Source organism: Aotus nancymaae, unplaced genomic scaffold (genome assembly GCF_030222135.1).
Source record: "Aotus nancymaae isolate 86718 unplaced genomic scaffold, 86718_ANA_hifiasm-v0.15.2.pri h1tg000008l, whole genome shotgun sequence".
In the NCBI taxonomy this organism is placed as follows: Eukaryota; Metazoa; Chordata; class Mammalia; order Primates; family Aotidae; genus Aotus; species Aotus nancymaae.
Window position 1 is genome coordinate 63,045,524 of NW_026988419.1, and position 26,466 is coordinate 63,071,989.

The 26,466-nt window shown below is 37.1% G+C and overlaps 1 protein-coding gene across 2 annotated transcripts in view; it reads right to left on the reverse strand.

The window, feature by feature from the left end:
- The window catches only part of OLA1 (Obg like ATPase 1), a 175,471-nt gene that overhangs the window by 140,715 nt on the left and 8,290 nt on the right, over positions 1-26,466 (reverse strand). For both annotated transcript variants that reach the window (XM_012462357.3, XM_012462356.3), the window contains exons 3-4: positions 14,188-14,331; positions 8,918-9,045 (exon numbers count right to left, since the gene is read on the reverse strand). In XM_012462357.3, coding sequence (XP_012317780.3) covers positions 8,918-9,045; positions 14,188-14,331 — 272 coding nt within the window. The remainder of the gene's footprint in view (positions 1-8,917; positions 9,046-14,187; positions 14,332-26,466) is intronic.

Sequence of the window (26,466 nt, forward strand, 5' to 3'; positions counted from 1 at the left end):
TCCAGCTTGGGCGACAGAGAGAGACTCTGCCTCAAAAAAATGAACAAAGTGCTATAAAAAAATTCATTATTATTATTGTAAGTTGCACTTAGTAGTTTGGTCAGTTAGGCCTCTTGGTTGCCCTACGGTATTTTTATCTTAACCTAAGATCCTGCCTCTCAAACTGGGGACTGCTGGAAGTACAGAAGAAAGAAAACCATGAGATTCTAAAAACTTTTCCTTGAAGTAAAGTGTCTGGCACTACACCACGTACCAAAAGCCATCATGTTCCTTATCCTTTGTGGTTAGGGCTCTTGGGTAGAAAAGTTTAACAAACACAGGAGTCTCACCATTTTTATATTATCCTGTATTTTCTAGATATTTCATATGTTTCAGAAATAGGTAGCTCTGCCCATTAGTTCAAAACTTAGTTTGGTTTAACACAAAATTTTGTTAAGAATTTTAAAAAGGGGCTGGAGGCGGTGGCTCATGCCTGTAATCCCAGCAATTTGGGAGGCCGAGGCAGGTGGTTCACCTGAGGTCAGGAGTTTGAGACCAGCCTGGCCAACATGGTGAAATCCCATCTCTACTAAAAATACAAAAATTAGCCAGGCTTGGTGGTAGGTGCCTGTCATCTCAGCTACTCGGGAGGCTGAGGCAGAAGAGTTGCTTGAACTCAGGAGGTGGAGGTTGCAGTGAGTTGAGATCATGCCACTGCACTCCAGCCTGGGCCACAGACAAGACTCCGTCTAAGAAAAAGAATTTTAAAAAGGTAAACTTTGGAAGAAAATAAGAGCAATATTTCTAAAAACACCAAGAATGAAAAGAACGTTCTGGTATTTAAAGACACCTAAAACAGCCGGGTACAGTGGCTCAAGCCTGTAATACCAGCACTTTGGGAGGCCGAGGCAGGTGGATCACAAGGTCAGGAGTTCAAGGCCAGTCTGGCCAATATGATGAAACCCCGTCTCTACTAAAAAATACAAAAATTAGCCAGGCTTGGTGGCGAGCGCCTGTTGTCCCAGCTATTGGGAGGCCGGGAAGGGAGAATCTCTTGAACCTGGAAGGCAGAGGTTGCAGTAAGCTGAGATTGTGCCACTGCACTCCAGCCTGGGTGACAGAGTGAGACTCAGTCTCAAAAAAAAAAAAAAGACACCTAAAAGTTCCATAAAAGAATATGAGTAGAAGGGAGCTTTCTGGGGTGATGACAGTGTTCTGTATCCATACCGTTGTGGTCTATACACATGTTAAGTTCATAGAACTATAAACCCAAAATAGCTACTTTCTGTATGACAATTTGTAAAATAAAATACATACATTTCTAAGCTTTACAAATATTTTTAAATGTTTTCCATAACAAAGTTACTAATAAACTTGTCAATAAATAATATTTCAGTTGATCCTTGAACATGGGTTTGAATTTCAAGAATTCACTTACACACAGACTTTTTTTCAATAAATACAAGGGAAAATTTTTTGAAGATTTGCAACAATTTGAAAAAACTTGCAGATGAAACACGTAGCCTAGAAATATGGAAAAAAATAATAAAAAACTGGGTATGCCATGCATGCATGCATAAAATATAGATACTTGTCTATTTTACCACTTAATACTATAAATACACATAAAAAGTTAAAATGTATCAAAACTTAGGCACACTTACAGACCATACATGGCATCATTCATATTCAAGGGAAATGTAAATAAACTAAAAATGCAGTATGAAATCAAAACTGCATAAAATTAACTGTACTCATATTGTACTACCATAATTATTTCACATTCACCTCCTGTTGCTATTGGGAGGAGCTTGAGTGTTGCCGAGTATCCTAATCTTAAAACACTGTGAGACAGTAATCATTATCATGTGACCAGTTCATTTCTCCAGTAAATTGTGTATTGCTATAAAAAGTGATCCCTTGAGGTTCCTGCATATTATTATTTTTCATCATGGTTGTAATACTGTAAACGTTGAATAACATAAGCCGGGCAAGTGGCTCACACCTGTAATCCAGCACTTGGGGAGGCCAAGGCAGGAGGACTGCTTGAGCCCAGGAGTTTGAGACTAGCTTGGGCAACATATCAAGACCCTGTCTCTACACGAACAAAAATACAAAAATTACCTGGGTATGATGGTGCACACCTGTAGTCCCAGCTACTTGGGTGGCTGAGGCAGGAGAACAGCTTGAGCCCAGGAGTTCCAGGCTGCAGTGAGCTATGATTACACCACTGCACTCCAGCCTAAGCAACAGAGCTAAATCCTGTCTCTAAAACAACAATAATAATATTTAAAAATAACATTATGGGACCTATATACAAAGTATAACTAGTGATGCTGGAAGTGCTCCCGAGAAGCAGAGAAAAGTCATGGCAATACAAGAAAAAGTTGAATTGCTTGATAGGCACTGCAGACTGAGGTCTGCACCTGGGGTTACTGCCATTTCAGACAAACAATTCATCTTGTAAACAGATGACAGTATCACTAAAATACAGTATAGTACTGTAAATGTATATTCTTTCTTATTTTTTTTTAAGATAGGATCTCATTCTGTCACCCAGGCTGTAGTGCAGTGTCACAATCATAGCTCATCACAGCTCAAACTCTTGGGCTCAAGCAATCCTCCTGCCTCAGCCTTTTGAGTAGCTGGGACTACAGGTGCACACCACACTGCTGGCTAATGTTGCCTTTTGTAGATGTGGCTCTCCCTATGTCCACCAGGCTGGTCTCAAACTCCTAGACTCAAGCAATCCTCTTCCCTCAGCCTCCAAAGTGCTGGGATTACAGGTCTGACCCACTGCACTCAGCCACGATTTTCTTAAAAAGTTTTTTTTTCTCTAGCTTAGCTTATTGTAAGAATATAGAATATACAAAATACAAGCTATATGTTAATTGACTGTTTATATTATTGGTAAGGCTTCTAGTCAGCAGTAGGCTATCTGTAGTTAAGTTTTTGGGGAGTCAAAAGTTATATGCAAATTTTCAACTGTGCAGGGATCAGCTCCCCTAATCCCAGTATGTTCAAGGGTCAACTGCATTTTGGAATCAAGTTTAATACATTTTGTAACAGAAAAGATTCTGTACTTCCAAGACTCATGTATGAGAGAGAAATAATTTCACTATAATTGCACCAAAACCCAAAGTTATTCACAAAATTTTAAGGTTCACAAATAATCAGGTTTTATTTTGGTTTTCTTTTTAATTTTTTTTTTCTAGATACGGGATCTCACTATGTTGCCCAGGCTCCTCTCACACTCCTGAGTTCAAGCAATCCACCCAAAAGCTTCCCAAAGTGCTGGGATTACACGTATGAGCCCCCATACCTGGCCCTATTTTCATTTTTAAAGCAATACAAATAGTTGTACCAATCTGCTAATTATTATCTAAAAATATGACATTATTTCCAATGCTTACACTGCTGAAACAAAGTAAACAGAGTACAAACAAAGCTCCCCTAAAAGGAAAAGTATGAGAAAAGTTTTATTTCCCACTTTTTCTGCTTTAATGAGGTGAAACTGACATATGATAAAATGTGCAAAAAGTGTATAGTCAGATGTATACATGTCTGGACCTATGCATACACCTGTGAAACTTCCACTACAATAAAGATTATGAGCATATCTACCACCCCCAAGAGTTTCTTCATAGCCCTTTATAATCCCTCTCTGCTCCTCCCCCAGGCTACCATGATCTGCTTTCTAATTAGTATGCATTTTCTAGAATCTTATATAAATGGAATCATAGTATATGCTCTTTTTTTGGATTGCCTTCTTCCACTCAGCATAATTATTTTGAGATTCATCCATGTTATTGTGTGTAGAAAAATCTTTGATGCTGCATATCTACCTGCTATATAAAATTAGTCCACATTTGCTGCAAACTGGGCTTACTCACAAGATGAGAATCTTCAATCAGCTATACGTGAACTTTCATCTAGACAGCAGATTATTAGATCATTCTTGAATCAATATTCTTTATCTGTTTTTTAAAGAGACAAAATCTCGCTGTGTTGCCCAGGCTAGTCACAGGCACAATCATAACACATTATAGCCTCAAACTCCTGGGCTCAAGCAATTCCCAAGCCTCAGCCTCCTGAGTAGCTAGGATTACCTAGCATGTGCCACTGCACCTGGCTTTGAATCTTTTTTTTTCAGCTCCCTACTACCGCCACTGAAGAACTAATACTCTTTTGGAAAAGTATTCTAAGGATTTAAACTAGGACAAGAAATATAAGTGACTCTCCAATAAGTGAAGACTCTGATTCTGTTTTTAAATTAAATTTAATAAGCAGATATTCATTTGAACTATAAAAATACTACTCACAAAGCTTTCTTAATTAAAAAAACCCACCAGAATAAAACGATAAGCTCTCATAATTCCTTATGTAAATCCTGACAGTTGTTATATTTTTAAGTGTCAAAATAAGACCTAACTTTCACCTCAGCAGCAGTTGTTTAGTGAAAGATAAACTCCTGTTTATATAGCTGAATCCATAGTTATGAATTAGTATACAGTAACTTCAAAAATATACTTTAAAAAACTAGAGTAACTCCAGATCTGCACACATTCAAACAAGAAAATAGTCTTTCATTATTTCTACTATCTTGCTTGTCCTCATTAGTACACTCTGCAAACAAGAAAACTACTGAAAACAAAACTTTAAAGAGAACTCTAAATGACTAATGGGGGTAGGGATCTGAAATATCTTTACATTAGGCAGCAAACCCCAGAGGGTGGAAGGGGTCATTATTTGGGGGCAAGCAAACTAAGTAATGTGAATAGATTCTTTCAATCTTTTTTTTTTTTTTTTTTTTTTTTTTTTTTTTTTTTTTAGCGAGAGGATCTTGCTCTGTCATCCAGGCTGGAGTGCAGTGGTATAATCACAGGTCATTGCAGCCTCGAACTCCTGAGCTCAAGTGATCCTCCCACCTGTGAGTAGTTGAAACTACAAGGCACAGGCCACCAAGGCCAGCTTTTTTTTTTTTTTTTTTTTTTTTTTTTAAGAAATGTGGTCTCCCTAAGCTGCACAGGCCAGTCTTGAACTCCTAGGCTCAAATTATCTGCATAGGCCTCCCAAAGTGCTAGGATTATAGGCATGAGCCATCACACCTGGGCAAATACTTTTTTGTGTGTGAAAGAATCTTTACACATTACTGGCAGGGCATGGTGGCTCATGACTCTAATCCCAGCACTTTGGCAGGCCAAGGCAGAGGATTGCTTGAGTGCAAGAGTTCAAGACCAGCCTGGGTAACGTAGCAAGACCCTGGATCTATCTTTTAAAAAAGTATTCTACATTGTTTATACTCAAATGTCATCTAGGGAAATCATTATCAGCATCTTGGAAATATAGTTTTACACGAAATGAAAAACAACTTACTCCATTTTTATTTCTTTTTTTTTTTTTTTTTTTTTTTTGAGATGGGGTCTCACTTTGCCACCCAGGTTGGAGTACGGTGGCATGATGTTGGCTCACTGCAACTTCTGCCTCTCAGGCTCAAGCATTCCTCCCAACCCAACCTCCCAAGTAGCTGGGACCACAGGTGCACCCCACCATACCCAGTTAATTTTTTGTATTTTTAGTAGAGACAAGAATCTCACCATGTTGCCCAGGCTAGTCTCGAACTTAAGCAATCTGCCCGCCTCAGTCTCCCAAAATGCTGGGGTTACAGGCACGGGCCACCGTGCCCAGCCCATTTTGATTGGTTAAAACATTAGAAGAGCCACTCAATACTGTAATTGCAAAACAAGCTACTGGAACAATTTCATCCGCCTCCACCCCCACCTCAACTGTCCATTTAAAATCCTTTATGTTTAGGCCATGCATGGTGGCTCATGTCTGTAATCTCAGTACTTTGGGAGGCCAAGGTGGGCATATCACTTGAGGTGAGGAGTTCGGGACTAGCCTGGTCAACATGGCGAAACACTGTCTCTACTGAAAATATAAAAAGTAGCCCAGCATGGTGGTGCACCCCTGTAATCCCAGATATTGGAGAGGCTGAGGCAGGAGAATTTCTTGAACCTGGGAGGTGGAGGTTTCAGTAAGCCAAGATCTCGCCACTGCACTCCAGCCTGGGGGACAGAGCAAGACTCCATCTCAAATAAATAAATAAAATCCTTTATATTTAAGCCATTTGAGATGGATATCTTTAATATGGTGAACATGATGACATCCCCAACTATATCCCTGGGCTCTTTTCCATCACTCCTACTCCTCATCATTCATTCTAACCACAATGGCAGTTCTTAAAGCTCCTTTCTACCATAGGGCCTTGAAACAAACCATTTGCTCTGAATAATCAATCTTTCTTTTCTTTCTTTTGCTAACTTAGCTCCCATTCAGCTTTTACCTCTCAGCATAACTGTCACCTCCTCAAGGTAACACTGCATACTCACACACACAACTGGAAAGGCATCGAATATTTATGTGACCATTTTATTCACTGGATTATAAGCTCAAGAGGACAATGGTCCCATCTGTTTTTACTCACCACTACATCCCTCAACATCTAGCACACTTATAAGAGATGCTCCATAAATATGGGTCAAATGAATAAGAGTGATCTAAAGATTTAAAGCCAAAGCAAATACATCAAAATGAGCATTTGCATTTTAAACAAGTATATGTGTTTGCAATAACATATATATTTTATGTATTTCTAATAACCAAAGGAAGTAAACAAGGCAAGGGAAAACTCAAATTTTAAAAATTAATTAAATTAATGGAGAGAAAAATGATAATAAATTAAAATTCAGTGATAAAACTTCTCGTTAATAATTTTTTCTGTTCCCTAACTTTCAGATATTCCAACAGAAAGCTGAAAAGTACTCTAAACACTAATATATATCTGACTGTTGAGAATTAAAATATAATTTGAAATAAAAGAATTATCAATTTTCATAGCTTCAAAGCAATCCCCAATCTTTCTAATCTCTACAAGTCTTTTTTTTTTTTTACTGTAAATCTAAGGATTTTTAAAAAATTCTGATTATAAATGTATCATTCAGTGTTCTACGTACTATATAATAATATATACAATGTATTTCATCAATTCTAAGATGCATATTTTGACATCTCTGAGATCACTCTAAGAAAGCATAGTATCTAGTTTAATTGGATTTTCTTTCCTTCCTTAATGATGGTATCTTTAGCCTGAATGAAATACAGTATAGTATGTATGCTCCTCACCAAATTCATTTACCCCACTAAGGGTTAGAAAAACACATCAAATGAATATTATGTAAGAAACAACAAAACCAGAGACATTTTTATTACCAACATCTTCAGGACTTTACCATCATCCTAAGTTGCTCCAGCTTGGAAAATTTTAAGTCAAATATCCCTCCTTAACCACACAATACCCTTAAACTCAACCTACCTGTTATAAAACCTTATCAGGGAATCAGATTCATAAGCCTTCCATTTTTCAGTCCTCTGCTATTTTCATTCCCACTCTAAGTTCTTTTCCACCCATTAACCCACTCTCTCTCTCATATCCAAATCTTCAGTTCTCTTGCCTCTCATTCTCCTGTCACATGTGCCCTATCAATTCTACTTTCTGAAAGACATCTATCAGAAACTGTCCCAAACTGAACTCATCATCATCTCTCTCAATACTTGCTGCTTTTTCTGTGTTTAACATCTCAATGAATGGTATGACAATTCATTCAACTGACCTAGTCCAGAAATCCAGGAGTCACACTTCACTCTACTTTCTCTTTGAAATCCTCACATCAGTCACCAAACCCAGAAGAAAACCAGTCACGAAAACAGAGGTTCTTGCTAATGTACAGGCTTTAGTTAAAACTTCTCTACACAACTGGACCACTTCCCCATCACAGCCTCATTCTTTGTCTAGGCTTCCCAGAGGCCTGACCATACCTTTACCCAAGTTTAAACTACCTAGATCAATCCTTCTCAAACTGTCTGTCATGGGGTTTTGTAAAATACAGTAAAATGAATTATTAGGTTGGTACAAAAGTAATTGCCGTTTTGGGTATCACGTTAACAAAACTGCAATTACTTTTGCACCAACCTAATTCTAGGCAAACAAATCTTTTATTTGGCAGCTTATGCAAACCACAGAGATAAATGGTCTTTTATAAAAGGGACATTAAAAAATACTAGCACAATTTTATTATTACTTTATTCAAATGACCAAAAAATCAGTCAAATTGCTATGATATTTCCTAAATGCTCACTCTCAATTACTATAGTTACCTAGTTGAGGACCCGTAACAAAGGCACTTAACCAGACCACAGCTGGCCTTCTCACCTCTAACTTGTGTTGTCTTTGTTTCTATTAATTTGCTTATTATAATACTTTACCAAAAAGTACAGCCTTGACCTAAGCCTTAACCTCAACTGTTTTATTTTGTCAGAAAATTACTGTTATTGGCTCACTTTTGTAGTCGGTCAACAGAGCCCAAACCAAGTCACAGTTCTTTCTCTTTGCTTTATAATCCTCTCTCCATAAGGACCAGCTGATCTACAGTTTCTCTTTAATTCTTTCATCTCTTAATAGAAAACCTGGAAGCCTTTCTCTCTTGTTAAATAATTAGAATCCCCTTCTCTATCAATTCTGCCTTCTTAACACACAGAAAAGCAATAAAATTCCATAATTTAAGACAATTTCAAAATGCCTTTACAATCAACAAAGTTCCATATAGAAACACTTCTCAATGGCTCTAATCCAGAACAGGAAATAAAATTCAATTAGAATATAATGTCAACACAGCATATACTTGCTGTGGAATAAGTCTTCAGATACGAAGATGATACTAAGTAACATTAAAGTCATAGTCACAGATTTACAAACCCAAGATTCATCTGGTAAAGCAAAGCAATCTTCCATTAGTCATTTCTAATTTTATTTGAGCACTAATGGAAAGAAAACACTGATCTTAATGAAATCAATTATTAAATAAACAACTGTACTTACGTGTTAGGTGAAAGATGCCATCACAGGCACTAATATGAGATAAAAAAGCATTCCCCAGGCCCTGCCCATTGTGAGCTCCTTTCACAAGGCCAGCAATATCCACTACATTTAGAAAGGCAGGAATTTTGCTAAAAAAACAAAAGAAAGCTTTATTATAAAACAGTATTAAGAACTTATCTATTAACCAAATGAATTCCCCAAACATTTCACATAAATTCTTTCCTTTCTAGAACAATGTCTACAAAAATGATTTGATAAATGAATATCCATCAACCCCTCAAAAACTTAGAAATGGCCTTTTAATACTTTAGGACTTTCTTACCTAGGAATATGAGGGAGAAAACTAAAACAGAATAAATGTATTTATTGTGTCTCTGAAATCAAAGATCTTAGTAATTTTACTAGAAAGTTCTATTGCCACATGTATGCACACTCAAAAGCGGTGAAGAATGTTTAGAGTATGCTGGGGTAATCATAAAATGAGCCAACTATTGGGAGGCCGAGGCGGGTGGATCACGAGGTCGAGAGATCGAGACCATACTGGTCAACATTGTGAAACCCCGTCTCTATTAATACAAAAAAATTAGCTGGGCACGGTGGCGCGTGCCTGTAATCCCAGCTACTCAGGAGGCTGAGGCAGGAGAATTGCCTGAACCCAGGAGGCGGAGGTTGCGGTGAGCCGAGATCGCGCCATTGCACTCCAGCCTGGGTAACATGAGCGAGACTCCGTCTCAAAAAAAAAAAAAAAAAAAAAAAAAAAAAAAAAAAAAAAAAAAAAAAAAAATGAGCCAACTAACTTTGTGCCAGACACTAAAAGTGTTTTACATGTATTATCTCACTTCAAAGTTCAAATCAACTCGATGAGTGTTATTTACTAAGCCCACTTTACAGATAAGGAAATTATGCCTTAGAGGAGTTAAGAAATCTATTGTATTGAGGATCACTCAGCCAGTAGTGACAAAACTGGGAATCAAATACAGGCTGTCTGGGTTTGCATTTGATCACCCATATGCTATACAGACAAAAAAATGCACGTAATGTTGAGAACCAGTTATCAGCATAGTAATACCCAGTTGTTGATAACAGCAACCAAATTAAACTATATACAAAATAACCTTTGCTTTGCTTAATAAAGGCACATTTAACACAAATTAGAAACCAAGTTAGGAAAATCAGTCTGCCATATAAAAATGGAGATTTTAGTACATGAATAAATAAAAGCTACTTTTAATGTCATATGACAAAGACGTATAATGTAATTTTGTATCCTTTGTCAATTTTCAAGAGCACTCATTTTTCAGAATGTCAGTTTCACTACCTGATAAAATACAACATAAAAGTTCCACAAAAGACTCCCCTATTATTGGTATGGAAAATGAATCCTTTCAAAATAATTATTCTATAAACAAGCATGGCAGATTGAAATTACTTGATTATTGTTACCACCAAATCCACTAAAATCATATAAATGTGATTAGTTTTTTGTTGTTGGACACAGTGACTGCCTCCCCAGCATCCACTGCCCATTCTCTCGTACCTATACTGATTTTCATTCAGGTAGCCATTCCTCCCCAGTATAGCTCAGAGCTTTGGAGAAGCTTTCTCTACCCCTAACTTGAGAAGTGGGATATGTAGCTCAGGACTTCACTAAGTAGTTTAATCTCATTCCTAGGCAAAGTAAAAAAAAATTCTAGGACCTTCACCTTGCTCTATTTGCCTCAAAGAACTTAAGAAGCCAGGCATGGTGGCATATATCTGTAGTCTCAAGTATTTGGGAGGCTGAGGCGTGAGGGAGGATTGCTTGAACCCAGGAGTTCAAGTCCAGCCTGGGCAACATGGGGAGATTCCACCTCTCAAAAAACAAAGAGAAATGAAAAGACTTAAGGAGAGGTTTACTGGAGGGGGTGTAGGAGGTTCTTTAATAGAACCTCATCAGTCTTCCGGGAGAAATAGAAGCAATCCCATTTCACTCTGAACATGGATGAGAAAGTATACAGTTCCATCCTGTGACCACAAGGGGAAGACAACTTATGACCAAGCTGATAAAGTAAGCTGAAGGGAGAAAGAAGCCAGGTTCTTGATGATATTACTGAGCTGAACACTGCTACCTGTTACTCAGCTCTTTGAGTCATTGTGTTCAGTGCAACCAAATGCATCCTAAATGATATTTCTAACAACTAAAACCACCCATATGATAAATATGAGATTAATATAGTTTGGATGTTCTGTCACCTCCAAACCTTATGTTGAAATGTGATCCCCAGTGGTGGAGGTGGGGCCTGGTGGGAGGTGTTTGGGTCGCAGGGGCGGATCCCTCATAAATGGCTTGGTGCTCTCCCCATAGTAATGAGTGAGTTATTGCTCTGTTAGTTCACCGGAGAGTGGGTTGTTTAAAAGAGTCCAGTGCCTCTCAATCTCTTGCTCCCCTTATCTCCATGTGACACATCTACTCCCCTTTTGGTCTCCTGGCCATGAAATAAAGCTTCCTGAGACCTCGCCAGATACCAAACTGATGCTGGTGCTGTGCGTGTATGGCCTGCAGAGCCATGAGCCAAATAAATCTATTTTCTTTATAAATTACTCAGTCTCAGGTAATCCTTTATAGCAATGCAAAATGAACTAATGCAGAAGTACAGTAAGTAGCATGCATATGGGTAGAATGGCACTAAATTTGAAGTGAGAAGCTTTGAGTTCTGTTTTTGGTTGACATAACTATAAGTGTGACCATGAACAAATTATTTCATCTTTTTAGGCTTCAAGTTTCTTTTTATGAGGAAACTAGATAGGAAGATCTTCAGCTCTGAGATTTTATTTTCTATTGAAAATGAGCTTCTCAATTCTGATTTGTGATTTATGGCTAGGACAGGACAAGGTTTAAACTAATATAATATCTCAAAAAATTAAAACTTGAGACTTAATTCCAGCATTTCTGATGTATTACACCAAAGATTTCATGACTACTTGAACAAAATGCTTTCAGAATAAAATAATACTTTAGAACTCTCGAGACTTAAATGATGTAAAAAATCTTTTTAATCACTATACTGTAATGAACACAGACTACCAAAAACATTTATAAATATTCTTCAATAGAAACAGGCTAGTGGGGCTGGGCATGGCTTTGGCCAGTCAAGACAGGACTACTTGAGCCAGGAGTTCAAACCAGCCTAAATGGCAAGATCCCAACTCTACAAAACATTTAAAAATTAGCCAGGCACAGTGGCATGTGCCTGTAGTCCCAGCTATTCAGGAGGTTGAGGTAAGAGTATCACCTGACTGTGTCCAGGAGTTTGAGGCTACAGTGAGCTATGATCACAGCACTGTACTCCAGCCTGGGCAACACAGCAAGATTCTGCCTTAAAAAACAAAAAACAAAGAAGGCCAGGCACAGTAGCTCATGCCTGTAATCCCACCATTTTGGGAGGCTGATACTGGAGGAGTGCTTGAGACCGAGAGTTCAAGACCACCCTGGTGCAACATAGCAAGACCCCACCTCTATTTTAAAAAGAAAAGAAAGAAAAAAAGAACAACCGAACAAACACATGATCCTACTTTAGATGCAAGAAAGCATATTATTGGCACAACTGAAAAAAATCTAACTAAAGTCTATGAACAAGATGGTAATATGGGATCAGTGTTAATCCCATAGTAAACCATCCTGATATTGATGGTTTCCTATGGTTATGTGGGAGGATGTCTTTGTATTTAGTAAATGCAAACTGAAGAATTAAAGTATAATATGGCATCATGTCTATAACTTATTCTCAAAGGTTCAAATAATCTGGGTATACAAGGGTATATAAGCACGCATGTACTTTTGCAGCTTTTATATAGATTTAAAATCATTTAAAAATAAAAAGGTTTTAGAAAAGACACTGAAATCAAGACACTGAAGTCAAGCTGAGGAGCCAATCTGAGGGATATAATTTGAGCATCAAATCAATGTTTGTGACAGATTAAAACCAATTAAATAATACTAATCTGAATAAATACATGAAGATGAGAAAGCTCTTCCTTCAGTACAACATTAACAAATGAAGGAGGAATAATAAAATTACAAAATCACCATGTGAGAATCCACATAGTAAAAATGAATTCATCAAAAAAAAAAATCAATGGATGCTACAACTAGTAAGTGAAAGTGGGAAAAGTGAATGAGTTCAGTACATACTTTGTAGTTACAACTCACAAAAATTGCTGATAGACTGGATATGGGTGAGGGGAGAGAAGAATCAAAGATAAATTGTGGGCACTGATTTAAGCAACTGAGGAAATGATAGTGATATTTATTGAGTTATGGCAGTCTTGAAGAAGAATTTGGTTCAAGAAGGTGAAATCAAGAGGTCATTTTGGACATGTCAAGTCTAAGGCTCCTATTCAGACATCCAAGTGTCAATATTAAAAAGGCAGTTAGAGATACAAATCTGGAGTTCTGCAGAGTTCAGGACATGAGACAGAAACTTGGGATTTATCAGGACATTAAAAACAGTAAAAAGTTAAAAACAAACTAAATTCTCAATAAGCAAATGGTAAACTGTGCTACATTCATATAATACAACAGTATAAGTGTATTAGAAATTATTATTTAAGTCTGTATTGTTTAATCCAGAAAGATATTAATAATATCTCAAGTAAAACAAGTATCCTATTTCTGTAAGTAAGTGTGCACACAGTTGGGAAATTATGGAAGGATATATCCCCAAAGTATTTACAACTGTTATATCAAGGTAGAGGAAGTAGAGCTGGTTTTCACTCCTCTCATTATACATTTCCCTACTGTCTGAATTTCCTGCAATGAACTTAAACTATTTTTTTTCTTGATCAAACAGTTTTACTTATGTTTTCTAATTAAAGATATAATACATGCTTATTATAAAAAAATTCAAACATAGAGGAAAATAAGAATAAAATAAAAATCACCTAAAAATTCCACTAGCCAGAGATAACCATCAGTCTATGATCTTCATTTCATACATTTTTCTATGCATATAAAGAAACATACAATTTTACATGAGTAAGATCACAAAATACAGATTAATTACTCCTCTACTTCATACTCCCCAGAAAAAAATAACTTTAATGTTAACAACTGAGTAGACTCTTCTACACCCTTCTCCATACTCTGCATTACTTTTATAATCACCCAAAACAATAATGTTACATGAATTTTGAAAGAAAAACTCTTCTACATGACTTTAAACATATCACATACATATCTGCTCAGTCCACACAGAGCCACCAAGTAAAAAATAGCATTAAATATCTCTTACCTTGCTGGTTTGTGGTACTGGCAAAGAAAGTCAAACCTTTCATCTGGCACAGGTACTCTGCTCTCATTAGGATCAATAGTGCAGAATGGGAAGTTTTCTGCTGAAGCCTGACTGTTGGTTAATACATTGAAGAAAGTAGATTTCCTATAAGGAACAAAAGCAATTTCAATCAATTCTTAAGTTAATACCAAGAAAAACTTATCTCACTCCAATTTCAATGTTCAAATAAGATCCATGAGAAATGGCCGGGCGCGGTGGCTCATGCCTGTAATCCCAGCACTTTGGGAGGCCGAGGCGGGTGGATCACGAGGTCAAGAGATCGAGACCATCCTGGTCAACATGGTGAAACCCCGTCTCTACTAAACTAAATAAAAAATTAGCTGGGCACGGTGGCGCGTGCCTGTAATCCCAGCTACTCAGGAGCCTGAGTCAGGAGAATTGCCTGAACCCAGGAGGCGGAGGTTGCGGTGAGCCGAGATCGCGCCATTGCACTCCAGCCTGGGTAACAAGAGTGAAACTCCGTCTCAAAAAAAAAAAAGATCCATGAGAAATATAAAACCAATCTAGTAAGACAGGGAAAAAGGAAGAATACATTTTTTTACTAACAGAAGTGAATGAAATTTACAACAGTAAAGTGGCAACTCATGACTTATAATTAGGTTATGTCCCTATCACAGTCTATTTGAAACTTGAAAAGCATGTTCTTAAAGAATCTTTGTAATAGAGTTTCATATCATACTAGAAAATCTATTTTTTCCACAATATACCTGATCGTACCAGTATTACTTCATCTATAACTAACATAACCTCCTCTAACATGAAATGTAGAAGGCATGTCTCTAGTTGAGTCAATGACTTCCCAAAAACTTTGAATTGGGAAAGAGATGTTACATGTCTGATATCTGATAGGAAATGGGAAGTAGGGACTCAGAACTGCCTTCTAATCATTAGTATGTAAGGATTACTAGCAAGTCTAGAATTGTGAATTATGAAAGTCAAAATATAAATTTTATTCAAGGTATGACTTAAATCAAGAAAATATAATACTTATTAATATGAAATAAACTAGTCACTACTTTTCTAATCATTTGACTGCTATCAAGTAATATGTGCTCAGAGAAAGCCAACTCACATTAATATCAGCCATGTTTTAAAAAAATATGTGATAATACTTTATCATTCATGTCTTAAAAATATGAAAAAGAAATACAATTTTAAAAATAAATAAATATGATAAGACAATATAATATAATATAGAATAAAATCCAAACAAAATTTAAACTCTCAGTGGCCATCTTTTAAGAATGCTAGGTGATCAATTTTTTGAAGACTGTTAAAGTGGTTATCGTGTCTTTCCTATAAAAACTGTACTTTCAGAATAACCAATAGTTACGAAAAGAAAATTATTTTATAGACATATTCCAGCCAATAAATGAGAAAAGAATAAAAACATAGAATGGCACCATTTTTGCAACCTCTAACAAATTAATGGATCTAGGTAATAATTACCAATGATAGTACTGCAAAAAAAGGAAGAAAAAACAGTACCTCTTGAAAGAAGCATATATATCATCTGTCATCTTAATCTGATCAACACTTCACATGTTACTGCCAGTTTATAGGAAATATAGAGGACAGAAGAACATATTAAATGATACTACAGGGATAAAATCAATAAAATCCAGACTCTGGTAAATCTAACAACCAGATTTCTTAACAGGTCATCTGGGGGCTGGAAGTAAGTGGGAAACTTCTGGTTCTGGATGAGATGTAAAAGCTAACAGCAGACCAGCAATCAAACCCAGAACTAGAAAAGCCATCTAAAATGCAGGATACAGAAGTCATCTGTTTGAAGAGACTGGGATTCTGAAAATGAAAAAAAAAAAAAAAAAATTGGAAGAAGTGATTTGACCTCTATAGCCACTTTTACCCTGGGGACTTGTGCCTGTTCTGGGCAAAGGAAGGAGACAAGGATCCAGACTTTATATCCATGGAAAGCTGATGCTGAAGGAGAAGGAAACCAGCAAAACATTTAACATTTGGAGGAGACTTGGAGAACCTCAGGCATACCACCAGTTTCCCCACTCAGGATCTTTTCCTCGAGGGAAAACTACAAAAGCCTACTCAAGTAATTGGTAACACAGACTGGCCCACTCTCCATACCCTCTTCCTCACTCCACGAAAAAAATTAAAAATAAAGAGTGATAGTTGAGTTGCCAGAACAGTCCATGAATCCTTATTTATCAAATGTAATGAAAATACTGTATATCTACTGGAAATATTACAGAATAATGTTGTAATAAAAGTACTTAGGACAAAATTTAAATCTATTAATTTAAACATTTATAGGACACTTGGGCCTAATATTATGAGGGCAAAATAAAATGCTATTGCATTTTTGCATACTGTAATTTAAAAATTGCTCATTGCTATTACCACAGTCAATTGGAATTCTAAAAAGGCCATAGGTTGTTTATGGAGTTTTTTTCTAATTTATGGTTGTTACTACGTATAGTATGTTATACTGTCTGCCTGGACAAAAGTATGTTTTATGATTTTTTTTTTTTTTTTTTTTTTTGAGACGGAGTTTCGCTCTTGTTACCCAGGCTGGAGTGCAATGGCGCGATCTCGGCTCACCGCAACCTCCGCCTGCTGGGTTCAGGCAATTCTCCTGCCTCAGCCTCCTGAGTAGCTGGGATTACAGGCACGCGCCACCATGCCCAGCTAATTTTTTGTATTTTTAGTAGAGACGGGGTTTCACCATGTTGACCAGGATGGTCTCGATCTCGTGACCTCGTGATCCACCCGCCTCGGCCTCCCAAAGTGCTGGGATTACAGGCGTGAGCCACCGCGCCCGGCTGTTTTATGATTTTTTAAAGTGTATCCCTTAAAACATATTACATGGTAAAATATAGCAAAAGAAAGCTTCTTAGGCAGAAAAAATTCTTACATACATTCAAACTAAACTTAGAAGACAAATGTCCATTTTCACAGACTGTCTCATTTTAGATCAATTTTAAATTTCATGAAATTCTAGTCATCTGTAGCTTCTCATAGCTTTGTAGGTATAAAAAAGTAAAAAGAAATAAGGAAGAAGGAAAAAGAAAAATTTCTAAGGATCATTACTATAGGCTTCGGTGGCAACTAAAGACATTTTGATCTATTCAAATCTATTAAGAAAAGGCTTGCGAAAGCAAAGAATTTGAAAGTTTTGGCCTATGCCTTAAGTGTTAAAGCCTATAGGCTTTTTGTAAAATGAGAACTTTTTAAACACACACACACACACAAACACACACACTCTTAGATCCCTTGAGGTTAATATTAAAGCTTAAAAGTAGGAGAAAGATTCAAAGTTATAGGAATTTCTCTCATGCAAGAATGGGTATACATAACTTATTTCAGCAATGAAAGCATTAAAAGAAAAAAAAAAAAAACAATGACTAGACTAAATGTATGGCCCCTAGACTTAGGACCTAAATACTTCATTTTGGAAATTACTATATTACTCTATTGAGTAAATCTGGCTGAAAAGATGTTTTATGTAAAACTTTACACAAAACTGCAGCATGTAATGAGAAGTAGCAATACCACAGCATTCTGAATCAACCATTTATATATAACATCCATCCAAAACATGGGACAAGAAGTAGAAAGTCCTTTAAAAATGTTTTCAATTTAGATATAACTAAACTGTTAAAAGCATCTATCTGGTAAATACATAAGATGATAGAAATAAATATCAATGCATATATACATGGGTGAGTATAATTACATATTTCCTAACTCCATCAGATAAGAAGGCCTAAAAACAGTAACACTACAGCAGCAATGATCACACCTAGAGAAATGTCTATTCTGAACAGATTTTCTTCAAAGAAGAGACACAAATGGCCAAAAAAATATGAAAAGATGCTCAACCACTAATCACTGGAGAAATGCAAATCAAAACCACAATGAGATATAACCTTACATTTATTAGGATGGCCACTATCAAAAAAACAAAACAGCAAGTATTGGCAAGAATTAGAACTCTGTGGACTGCTGGTATACATGCAAAGTGGTATAGACACTATGGAAAACAGTTTGAGGTTCCTCCAAAAAAATAAATAAATAAAAGTAGAATTACCATATGATCCAGCAATCACACTTCTGGGTATATATCCAAAAGACTTGAAAGCAGGATCTCAAAGAGATATTTGCACACTAATGTTCATTGCTGCATTACTCATAATAGCCAAGAGGTAGAAGCAAATGTCCATCAATAGATGAATGGATAAAGAAAATGTTATCTACATACAATAGAATATTACTCAGCCCTTAAAAAGAAGGACATTCTGTCACATGCTACAACATGAATAAACTTTAAGGACACTATGCTGAGTAAAATAAGCCCATCGCAAAAATACGAATATCTTATGATTCCACTTATATTCATATACTCATATATTCTACTTATACTCATATGAGATATCTGGAGTAGGCAAAATCATGGAAACAGAAAGTAGAATGGTGGTTTCCAGGGGCTGTGAGGAAAGAGAAATGGGAAGTTGTTCAGTGGGTACAGAGTTTCCGATATGCAAGATGAAAAAGTTCTAGAGACCTGTTATACAACAGTGAATCTAGTTAACATAATTGAACTGTACATTAAGAATAATTAAGATGGTAAATTTTATATTCCTTTTTTTTTTGAGACAGATTCTCACTCTGTCACCCGGCTGGAGTACAGTGGTGCCATCTCCACTCACCGCAACCTCCGCCTCCTGGGTTCAAGGGATTCTCCAGAGTAGCTGGGACTACAGGTGCATGCCACGACAGCCAGCTAATTTTTTGTAGTTTTAGTAGAGACGGGGTTTTGCCATGTTGGCCAGGTTGGTTTCGAACTCCTGACCTCAAGTGATCCTCCCACCTCAGCCTCCCAAAGTGCTGGGATTACAGGTGTGAGCCACTGTGCCTGGTCATATATTATGTGTTTATTAACATAATTTCTTTAAAAAGCATCAAACTCAAATGGATAAATACTATACAAAATACCTAACCAGTACTCTTCAAAAATAAATCTTTAAAGGTTATGAAAAATAAAACATTCAAAAACTATTGAAGATTAGAAGAGACAGGAGACATGAAGACTAAATGCAACATATTATTTTACACTGGAAAAGAAAAAGGACATTAGTGGGAAAACTGGTGAAATTCAAATAAAGTCTGTAGTTTAGTTAATAGCAAAAAAGTAAATACGGTTAACCCTTGGACAACACTGGTTTGAAATGCATGTTCAAAGTGCATGTGTCCACTTATACATAGATTATTTTCAATAAAATTTACACTGACTATGCCTGCCCCTCCTTCCTCTCCTTCTACTTCCTCTCTATCTTCTGCCTCTGCCACCTGAGACAGCAAGACCAAACCCTCCACCTCCTTCTCCTCCTCAATCCACTCAACCCACTCAACATGAAGATGACAAAGACCTTTATGATGTTCCACTTCCACTTAGTGAATAGTAACTACATTTTCTCTTCCTTATGATTTTCTTAATAACATTATTTTCTCTAGCTTAGTTTATTGTAAGAACACAGTATAGGATAATATAACATAAAAAATATAGCTTAAACAACTGTTTATGTTATTGGTAAAGCTTCCAGTCAATAGTAGCTTATTAGTAGTTAAATTTTGGGGCAATCAAAAATTACACACAAATTTTTGACTGGGCCAGGGGTCAGCGCTCCTAATCCCCGAATTGTTCAATGGTCAACTGTAATTTCTTTCTTTTTTTTTTTTGAGATAGAGTCTCACTTTATTGCCCAGGCTGGAGTGCAATGTCACAAACACAGCTCACTGCAGCCTCGACCTCTCAGGCTCAAGACATCCTCCCGCATCAGCCTCTCAAGTAGCTGGGACTACACGTGCATACCACCACCCCTGGCTAATATCTGTATTTTTTGTAAAGACAGGGTTTCACCCTGTTGCACAGGCTGGTCTTGAACTCCTGAACTCAAGCAGTCTGCCTGCCTTGGTCTCTTAAAGTGCTGGGATTATAAGTGTGAGTCATCATGCCCAGCCCTCAACTGTACCTTAAGGAGCAAAAAAAAAAAAAAAAAAAAAAAATTATTTGAAATTATATAGTGATACAGCAATATACACTAGAATTCTGAAAAAGAAACTCATTTAAAATTTTAAAACTAGGTGGAGCACAGTAGCTCAAGCCTGTAATCCCAGCACTTTGGGAGGCCGAGGCAGGCAGATCTCTTGAGGTCAGGAGTTCGAGACCAACCTGACCAATATGGTGAAAGCCCATCTCTACTAAAAATACAAAAATTAGCCAGGCGTGGTGGTAGATGCCTGTAATCTCAGCTACTCGCGAGGCTGAGGCAGGAGAATTGCTTGAACCCAGGAGGCGGAGGTTGCAGTGAGTGGAGATCACGCCACTGTACTCCAGCACGGGCAAGACAGTGAGACTTTGTCTTGGGGAAAAAAAAAATTTAAACTTAAAACCCATTAATCTATGAAGTACTTCTAAGGCATATAATTACTGCTGAATACCGGGAAAGAGTGATTAGGAAAATAGATATGTTCAAAATGATCATTCAGAACATATTAAAAAGAGAAAGTAAATAATTCCCGAATCACAAATTTCTATGAAACAGCAGGCATTCTGGAATGTTGACAAGTATACAATAAGATTTAAATTCATTTAAAATGATATTGGGGAGTTTTGATTCCCCTCTGCCACAAGAACTGCCCTCCTGCTATAAACAGCTAGAAAATCAGACAAAACCTGTGAAATAAGCTTTCACACAAAGGATAGTATGTATCAGAGGACTGCATTCCCTGAGAGAGTAACAAATAAATTAAGCTGTACAATTCCCCTAGCTTACTACCTACTAATGGTTTCAAAGTCACCATTCCAAGAGGGGAAACCAACAGAACCCAGCAGTCACACCAAGTTGTAGAGACTAAGATGAGAGTTAGCAGGCCAAGGCAGCTAGAATTTATGGGAGAGTACGCTAGAAAGGCAGGAGCTACACAGAGAAAGTGCTCTGAAGAGCCACAGTGGGTCCCTTCAAGAACACGGCTAAGTAATGATTTGTGCATGAGTAAATTCAATCTCTGCAAGTCCAGGGAAAGAACCTCCCAAATGTGGTAGGATGAACGATTCTCAGGGCTCACACAGAGATTGGAACAGTTCACATTCCTATGAGCCAGAGTGGAGAGATCTTGTAATACAAGGGTATTTGGATAGAGTCCTCAAAAGGGTCAAGTCTTAATACTAGGGCCTAAGTAGCACCAAAGCACAAAATCTTATTAATCCATCATAAGAAAGCATAAGAAGAAGCCTCAAAACAATTAATCTGATACATAAATAACTAAATGCCATACCAAGGTCCAATATTCTTTAAAGGAAAACAACAATATTTAGCGTTTAATATAAAATCCACAGTGTATGAAATCTAATAAAAATTATAAGACATGCAAAAAAGCAGAAATATATATACCAAAATCAGGATAACAGTCAATAAATACAAACATACTGAAGTAATGAGAGATGAAGTAGCATAAAAGGGCCTTAAAATAAATGGTATAAATCTTTTTAAATTTTTCTTAAGGATATAAAGCTAATATAAAGACAATGAGGAAGAAAATGAAACATATAATAAATATCCAAATAAAATTACTGTTAAAAAATACAGTATTTGAAATAAAATGAAACTGAAATGAAAAATACACTGGACATGATTAACAGCAGATTGGACACTACAAAGAAAAGACCTTGAAGACAGCAATAAAAGTATCCAAATGAAGCACAAAGAGAGAAAAAGACTGGAGAATGAAATAACCAGGGCTTCAGCAGGATACTTTCTAGGGAAGAACACGCATTTACAGTCATGCATCACTTAATGATGGGGATATATTCTGAGAAATGGGTCCTTAGGCAATTTCATCATTGTGTGAACATTATAGAGTATATTTACACAAACCTAGATGGTACAGCCAACTACACACCTAGGCTATATGGTATAGCCTACTGCTTCTAGGCTAAACCTGTACAGCATGTTACTGTACTGAACACTGTAGACAAATGTAAAGGCAGGTATTGTGTATCTAAACATAGAAAAGGTAGAGTAAAAATATAGTATAAAAGTGGTACAGGACGCTTACCATGAGTGGAGCTTGCAGACCTGGAAAGTGCTCTGGGTGAGTCAGTGAGTGAGTCATGAGTGAATGTGAGAGCCCAGGACATTACTGTACACTACTGTAGACTTTATGAATACTGTACATTCAGGATACACTAAAATTATTTTTTAATGTTTTTCTTCAATAATAAATTAACCTTAGCTTACTTTTTACCTTATAAACTTTAATTTTTTTAACTGATTGAGTCTTTGTAATAACACTTAGCTTAAAATACAAATACATTGTTAGCTGTACAAAAATTTTTTCTTTATATCCTTATTCCATATGCTTTTTAAAATATCTTTAAAATGTGTTTTTTTTTTTAAACCTTCAAACCTTTTTGCTAAAAACCAAGACATAAACACACACATTAACCTAGGCCTACATGGAGTCAAATCATCATCATTGTCTTCCACCTACACATCTTGTCCCACTGGAAGGTCTTCAGGGGCATTAACACATATGGAGCTGTCATCTCCTATGATAACAATGCCTCCTTCTGGATTACCACCTGAAGGAACTACCTGGGGCTGTTTTACAGTTACGCTTTTTGTTTTGTTTTTTTTTTAAATAAGTAGAAGGAGTGCACTCTAAAATAACAATAAAAATTACAGTATAGGCTGATCACACAGGCTCATGCCTGTAATCCCAACATTTTGGGCGGCTGAGGCAAAAAGATTCCTTGAAGCCAGGAGTTCAAGACCAGCCTAGGAAACACAGGAAGTCCCTGTCTCTACAAAAACATATTTTTTTAATTAGCCAGGTGGAGTGGTGTGTGCCTGTAGTCCCAGCTATACTCAGGTGGCTGAGGCAGGAGGATTGCTTGAGCCCAAGAGCTCTAGCCTGCAGTAAACTATGATCAGGCCACTGTACTACAGCCTGGGCAACAGAGCAAGACTCTGCCTAAAAAAACAAACAAAAACTAACCATAGTAAATACATAAACCAAAAACATAGTCATTTATTACCAAGTATTAGATACTATACACAATTGTATATGCTATATGTTCATATGACTGGCAGCACAAGCTTGTTTACAGTAGCATCACCACAAATGTGTAAGTAATGCCTTGCACTATGAAGTTACTACAGCTACAAGGTCACCAGGTGATAGAAAATTTTCACCTCCATTATAATCTTATTGGACCTCCGTTATATATGCAGTCAGTTATTGACCAACATCATTATGCAGCACTTGTAATAGGCGTCCCAGAAAGGGAAAAAAGTGGAAGATTATCTTCAAAGCACTAGAAGAGTAACTGTCAACCTAGAATTCTACCCAGTGAAAATATCTTTCAAAATGAAGAAGTAATAAGCACATGAAAAGATATATACTTAGCCACCAAGAAAACACCAATTGGTGAGGCACGGTGGCTCATGTCTATAATCCTAGCACTTTGGGAGGCCAAGGTGGGTAGATCATCTGAGATCAGGAGTTCAAGACCAACCTAACCAACATGGTGAAACCCTAGTTCTACTAAAAATGCAAAAATTACCCAGTGGTGGCGCACAACTCCAGCTACTCAGGAGGCTAAGGCAGGAGAATCACTCCGAACCCAAGACGTGGAGGTTGCAGTGAGCTGAGATTGTGCCATTGCACTAAAGTCTGGGCAACAGAGCAAGACTCCATTCTCAAAAACAAAAAAACAAAAAACCACAGATCAAAAACTTCACAACTTGGTTATAATAAAAAAGATAGTAATAGTAACAAGTGTTGACAAGATGTGGGATACTAGAACCTACCTACACTGCTTATGCAAATATAAAATGGTGCAACCACTATGGAAAATAGTTTGGCAGTCCTCAATAGCTAAACATACAGTCACATATGACCCAGAAATTTTACTCCTAAATATATACCTAAGAGAAATAAAAACATATGTCTAAATAAAAATTTATATATCCTAAGACTGAAGCAGACAAGAGTACAAATAACATATTGTACTGAAATATACAATATGTCATATTATCACTGAAAGATACTGTGGTGCCAGAAAGTAGAGAGCACTTGAAAAATAAAGAGGACATGTCAAAATGAATATAAGTGAACATAAAGGCTCCTAATCACCATATCTGGGCAATTTGAGCAACAAAATAACAACAGTAATGGATTACAACCGAAAGAATAAATTAAGAATCTATACTGATATAAACAAGTTATAATGAAATACTTGAATAAATAGGGAATTTTCTTTTACAATAGAATTTTACACAATAGAATTTCCATTGTTCCTTCTATAAATTGTTTCTTCTACATGTAGAAGAAATAAGGAATATTTTTTAATTTGGCAAACACCACAATAATAATTGTTTCAGTAAGAATCAATAAAACATGCCAAAATTAGGAGGCAAAAGTATGAGAAACAATACATGTACATAATTTCAAAAGATCCCCTTCAAGATGCTTATTAATTGCAATGGGAAAAATAATAACCCTTTCAGTTAACCCTTGTTGGTATCAGAAATCTGTCAGATACCAACAATCAAAGTTAACATCACCAAAAATGGACAAGTCAACATCATGCGCTTTCTAATACACTGTATTGAAAAGCATATGTCACTTCTATGCCCCAAAGTGCATAATTTGAAATTAATCATGAGGAAACATCAAACAAACCCCAAATGAGGGCTGTACACAATAACTGGCCAGCACTCTTCAAAAGTGTCAAGGACATCAAATACAAAAAGTGACTGAGAAAGAGTTCCAGGTTAAAGGAAACTAATGAAACAAAACAATTAAATGCAGCTGGGCACAATGGCTCATGCCTATAATCCCAGCACTTGGGAGGACGAGGTGGGAGGATTGCTTGAGGCCAAGAGTTTGAGACCAGACTGGGCAACACAGTGAGAACCCATCTCAAAAAAAAAAAAAAAAAATTAAAAATTAGCCTGACACCGGGCCAGGCGCGGTGGCTCATACCTGTAATCCCAGCACTTTGGGAGGCTGAGGTGGGTGGATCATCTGAGGTCAGGAGTTCGAGATCAGCCTGGCCAACATGGTGAAACCCTATCTCTACTAAAAAACTACAAAAAATTAGTGGGGCGTGGTGGTGGATGACTGTAATCCCAGCTACTCGGGAGCCTGAGGCAGAAGAATCACTTGAACCTGGGAGGCGGAGGTTGCAGTGAGCCGAGATTGCCCCACTGCACTCCAGCCTGGGCAACAAAAGCAAAACTCTGCCTCAAAAAAAAAAAAAAATTAACCTGACATATACCATGTGCCTGCAGTTCCGGCTACTCAGGTGGCTGAGGTGGAATGATCACTTGAGCCCTGGAATTCGAGGCTGCAGTGAGCTATGATCAGGCCAAGGCACTCCAGCCTGGGCAACAGAGCAAGACTCTATCTCAAAAAAAAACTAAAAACAATTGAATGCAACATACAATTATGGACTGAACCTTAGACCAAAAAGAAGACATTAGTGGGACAATTAGTAAATCAATGTTTAGTTCCCTGATTTTCATTATTGTACAATAGTTATAAAGATTTTTTTTTTTGAGACGGAGTTTCGCTCTTATTACCCAGGCTGGAGTGCAATGGTGCGAACTCGGCTCACCGCAACCTCCGCCTCCTGGGTTCAGGCAATTCTCCTGCTTCAGGCTCCCGAGTAGCTGGGATTACAGGCATGCGCCACCATGCCCAGCTAATTTTTTTTTGTATTTTTAGTAGAGACGGGGTTTCACCATGTTGACCAGGATGGTCTCGATCTCTTGACCTCGTGATCCACCCGCCTTGGCCTCCCAAAGTGCTGGGATTACAGGCGTGAGCCACCACGCCTGGCCCAGTTATAAAGATTTTAACACTTAGGGGTTGCAAGCAGAGGTTAAATAGTAATTTTTAAAACTATTTTTGTGAGTGTGAGATTTTTTAAGCATGAAATTATTTCAAAAAAAATTTTTTTCCATATGGGTCTTGCTATATTGTCCAGACTAGAGTGTAGTGGCTATTCAGAGATCTCACTATCCATCAGGACAGTAGTTTTGATCTGCTCTGTTACTGACCTGGACCAGTTCACCCTCCTTAGACAACCTAGTGATCCTCCGCTCCTGATAGGTCACCATATTGTGGTGTGGTCAGCATATTGATCCAGTGTCCAATTAGTGTGGACACTGG